General features: G+C 35.6%; 1 protein-coding gene across 1 annotated transcript; it reads right to left on the bottom strand.

Annotated features, from left to right (window-relative positions):
• Positions 1 to 472: 472 nt before the first annotated feature.
• LOC143631326 (protein TRIGALACTOSYLDIACYLGLYCEROL 4, chloroplastic-like) lies at positions 473 to 4,457 on the bottom strand. The gene is made up of 5 exons (XM_077100120.1): positions 4,128 to 4,457; positions 2,889 to 3,141; positions 1,223 to 1,607; positions 919 to 1,151; positions 473 to 704 (listed from the first exon to the last, which is right to left on the bottom strand). Exons 1-5 carry the CDS (start codon positions 4,430 to 4,432, stop codon positions 519 to 521), a joined length of 1,362 nt encoding a protein of 453 aa, XP_076956235.1. The 5' UTR covers positions 4,433 to 4,457; the 3' UTR covers positions 473 to 518.
• Positions 4,458 to 5,271: the final 814 nt, after the last annotated feature.

The following is a 5,271-nucleotide window of genomic DNA, read 5'->3' as shown; positions in this document are numbered from 1 at the left end:
TAACCTTTCCTATAGGTAGAACATGATATACAATTCGTGTCATGAAAATAATCAAGCTTTGAGTTGTCATCTTTAACCTGTTTAACAAACATGTCATGTTCGGATTGGTGTCCTAACAAACATAAAAGTATAGTCTATAACCGCAACCCGTTTACAACTTTATTACAACTTGCCAAACAACTCATGACTCGTTTACAATCTGATTACAACATATATAAAACCCGACAATGACCTATTTAGATAAATACTTTACACGGGTCATTTAAGGGTTACATGATTTTAAGCGTGACCAGGTTGATGTCATGGGTCATTTTCGGATACATCACCGATCAAATACATTATTGCAGTGAATAGGATTAGAAGTTTTTACTTAGAATACTTCCAAACTTTTAAATGTTCCTCTGCTTTGTGAATCATAATCAATCACAAAATCCAAGTCAAAAATAATCCCGAAAACGCAAGAAAGCTACAATGATTACCTAAACAAAACAACAATGATTTTTGATGTATGTTATGACCTAAAACTCTAAAACCCGCATCTCAACCATTGCCTCGTTTCTCTTTGGGGAATACCAAGCCACCACTTTCCCGGACCCGAGCATCCTCAACGAGTAATTCAAGCTATATATTATATCCTCTATGTGTGGACTCGGTGAGTCGAATGCAACCTTTGAATTTACCCTAAAAACAAGTGGGCCTGCAATCTGCAAATAGAAATGTAAACAAGGTCTTAGAACGTTATAAAATTTCAAAAATCCATATACACTTTAACCTCAAAATGTCAAAAGTCAAAAGGGATGCATTTTGCAAAGGTCTATATAACCCATGAAAACATTAACATCAAAATATAACCAAAAGTTGACACGTTGACTAAATGAGTGTAAATAAATAGTACTTAGTTTCGGATAAAGATAGCACCTGTTGCTGTAGAATCAGATTTAGTCGGGGCAAGACCGAATCAGGCTTTAAATTGTTTGATAACCCGTTGACTAAAGCTGAAGCCGAAGACACGTCCAGACGAGCATCAAAACGAGTGAGATCACCATACGGTTTTCTAAATTTACCGTGCTGAATTGCAAAGCAAACCGACCCAAATAAATCTGCACCAAACGGGCTTCTTCTCCCACTTAACCACGCCTCACAGGTACCACCTGCCATTTAATGTTAATCTTCAGTCTCGAAATAAAATTAAATTAAATAATAGTTAAATCGAGTAAAATACCAAAAATTCCAGATACTGTAGCATGCGGTTCCTTCATACGTTTATCATAAGCCCTATTGCGAAATTCACCACTTTCAGTTTTAACTAAAGCTCTATCCTCTTTTGTTTCGGGTATTCTCCAAATATCTTTACTTTTTTCGTATGAAAATGCGGCTTTTGCACAAACTCCAGGGGTCAAAGAAGCTGGAGGTGGACCATCAACTAAGTCAAATGCCTTTACAGAACCACCGTTTTTATGGAGGCCAAAACGATACCTTAAACCTGAATCCGAGACAAGAGACAAACAGTCCAATGATACTGATTGTGGCACTTCCCAGTATTTATTGTTGCGGTCCAGAAAAAGCTCGGCCCAAGCAGCTTCTAAAGTGATATCATGATTGGGAAGCTGAACTATGAATACAAAGTATTGATATTAGTTAAGCATACAAAAGTTTAGATGTTGATTTTAATTCTAATTATTTAGGGGTTAACTATTCATTTATCATCATCATCATCATCATCATCATCGTACTCAGTATATCCCACCAATAGCAAAGCTATAGTAGGGTCTGAGGAGGGTAAGATGTAGACAGCCTTACCTCTACCCCATAAGGATAGAGAGGCTGCTTCCGGTGAGACCCCCGGCTCGATAGTAGTTTTGCATCAAGCCTTGGACATAAGGCACATAGCACTCAATCATCGGGACACCGGCTGATCGGTGCATGTACCCTTGTCATTCGGCTATCAACGCCACTACATGATGCCTGATTAACCGTCCGTCACTTTTAACGTTATTTTCACGAGATTAGTAAAAATAACGTCAAAATTAGTGCAATTTCACTTTTGCCCACCCGAGGGTTCACACATATATACATCATATGTGCGTACCCTTGTCATTCGGCTAAAACTATTCATTTATGAGTTTATAAATGTCTTTTTTAGAGCAATATACAATTATTTACAAAGGCGTTAATCGTTTATAAATTTAAAAGTTTCCCTCATTCCATTCTTCATTTAGTGTGTTCTATGTACATTATTCCTCATATCGAGTAAACAAGACCCAATGTCAATTCTTTATTGCCGCCAAATTAATGAGACCAACAAAATGAAAATCTTAAATGATCAATATAATGCCCCCGGCCAAAATATATTGGGTAAATTTCACATATATATCCCTAAAAGATTTAATTGTATATATCCAATTCAAACTTAAAATATATATCCTTAAATCCAAATTGAAACATCAAATTTACAGATTTCATTTAAAAAGACTGACAATATAAATATTCTGCCCTTATTCTAGTCAAACATTTTTCTTCACATTGAGTATAATTTTTAACGTTTCGTGTACAACATTTGATATTCACCCTCTTCATGAAATTGATTTTTTTTTACCTATCAAATTATAATATGTTTCCTCTGATCATGAAATATATTAAATGCTTGATAACCTCGCTTTTTAAAAATATATATATATAATATACCCTAAACCATTTTGATTTAAAAAACTAAAATAGAGTTAAAAAATGATATATTTAAGAAGGGTAAAATAGTCATACACTAAATATTCATTTAGAGAGGATATGTATGATAGTTTAAGTATGGATTGAATATGTTGAGTATAAAAAACACGAAAGTTTAGTGATTACTTTCTCCATAAATAATGGAATATGCAATCAAGACTTGCCTTGTGATGGAGTAAGCCCTTGATACGTTGACTCTCGCCTTGCCCATCTTTTTCAACATTTAGACTAACAGAAGTTGAGTCATTCAATTCCAGGTAGGAACATAAGCCAATTGAATAGAATGTTTTGTCAAGCAACTTCTTGGCAGCACGTTTAAATCTAGGAAGCGCTGAATCTGAATTTGCTTTTATAGCTTCAGTTGTAACCGAAGATACCAGCTTTATTGGACGAAACTGCCCAACCAATCCAACCCACCTACACATGATAAAAGTCAGAAGAAATTAGACCTAATATTTGGATACAATTTAGTACAAATTGAACTTTAAAAGTCAATTTATGAAGTCTGATAATCATAACTAACATAAATCTAGGGCTGTAACCGAACCAAACCAAACCTAACAAGGCATTGTTCATGTTTGTTCGTTAAGCTTTTATTGGACAAGCGAACAATTCACCAACACCTAACCAAACAAAACTTCTTGTTTGTGTTCGATCATTTAGGAAATGAACTTGTTCGTGAACGATTCACGAACACAAATGAACACAATTAACATCTTATTTGATTTGGCTAACCAAGAATCATCAATGTTAGCTGTTCGGCCATGAACACAAATGAACGCAAACAACGTTTTATTTCATATTCATATGCTAATTTACATATAAATTAACCACATAAGATACTCATATAAATGTTAGTTTTTTATAGTTAATGATTTTGCTTAAATCTATATGATAAGATTAGAAAAATCATTAAAAATTATAAAAAGCCTTTATTGAATAAACATAAACAAACAAACATTAAAGAGCATAAACAAGTGTAACTAAACATGTTATCAAACGTTCACAAACACAATTGAACGAACAGGGGCCATGTTCGCTCAATTGTGTTCGTTAATGTTTGATAATGTGTACGCTTACGTCCATGGTCCATTTATGTTTGTTCAATTGTGTTCGTAAACGAGCATGTTCGTCCATTCATGTCCGTTCACTTATACATAATCTTCATTTTAATTTTATGCATACCATAATATATTTATTCAGTCAATGTTATCATAATTTTATATATAATAATATATTAAATAAAAACTACATAAACAATATGTTCGAGCTCGATAAATGAAGCTCAGCTCGACTTGGCTCGTTTACACCCCTAAAGCTACCTAATTTTAATTCTACATCAAATTGACTTTACTAGGTCAAAATGCATCAAATTAAAAAAAATAATAATAAAAAAAATTTACCAATTTTCTGCAGGCTGAGTAAACCAAAGGCTCTGAAGAGCCAAAGCACCAGCAGGCTCCTTTGGTGAATTATTAGAATTAGAAGAAGATAATAATAAAGGTGGAGCATAAGACGGAATTACCCCTAAGGGAAAGCCAAACCCTAGAAGTGACAGCTGTCGCATACGGATGAGCTTACTGGCGTAGGCTCCGTCCACCGGCGTCGGTTCGCCGGGAATTGAGCGTGCGGTGGCGGTTAGGGTTTGTGGAGTGGATATGTTCACGTCGTAGAATGATGTGTCCATTGATGTTCTCAAGTTCGCCATTGTTGGTGTTGTGTTTGTGTTCTTATCTGTTAACTGTTGAAACTGTAAGAGGGTTTGGGGAAAGAAGATTGAGGGTTTTGTATGGGTTCAGAGTGGTTCGGTTTGGTCAATAAAAGTTAAAATCGGATTATGATCGGTTTTGTTTCAGGTTAAAACGGTTTCTGACCATGTTACGATCGGTTTGGTTAGGATTTTGATCGGTTTTGGTTCGGGTTTCAATTCGGTTAACTGGCTTCAGTGGATAAAATTACAAGCCGGTTTCGAGCCTACAGTTTCAATTGGTTACAAACCGGTTTCTACATAAGCGGTATCAAACTGGTTCAAATTTCGAACCGGTTTGGTTAACTGGTTTTTATGCCCACCACTAGAGGTGCACAAACCGGTTTAAAACTTAAAACCGGTTCGGGTTGAAACCGGTTCGGGTTGGTCAATAAAAGTCAAAACCTGTTTATGACCGGTTTCGGTTCGGGTTCAAACCGGTTTCATGAACAGTGACGATCGGTTTCGGTTTGGTTTTTGATCGGTTTTGGTTCAGGTTTTGGCCGGTTTCGGTTCGGTTAACCGGTTTGGAACCGGTTTTGGTGGTGAAAATTACAAACTGGTTCCAAACCTACGGTTTCAAACCAGTTTCTACATAATCGGTTTCAGTTCAGTTTTCGGGTCGGTTCAGTTAACCGGTTTATTTGTCCACCTCTACCCACCTATATCTGCAACTGCTATCTTTTCAGGGTTTTGTCATGTAATTGGAGATTTAAAGATAAATAATTATAAGTTTATAGTTTTTGGCTCGTATCTCGCTTGATAAAAGCTTGAATAAACCTAGCTAAAAGGATTGATTT

Source organism: Bidens hawaiensis, unplaced genomic scaffold (genome assembly GCF_021521415.1).
Source record: "Bidens hawaiensis isolate Kalapana, Puna unplaced genomic scaffold, B.hawaiensis_p1.1 tig00006061_1, whole genome shotgun sequence".
NCBI classification, from domain to species: Eukaryota; Viridiplantae; Streptophyta; class Magnoliopsida; order Asterales; family Asteraceae; genus Bidens; species Bidens hawaiensis.
Note: the sequence above shows the minus strand (reverse complement) of the source record. Positions and strands in the feature narration are given on the sequence as shown.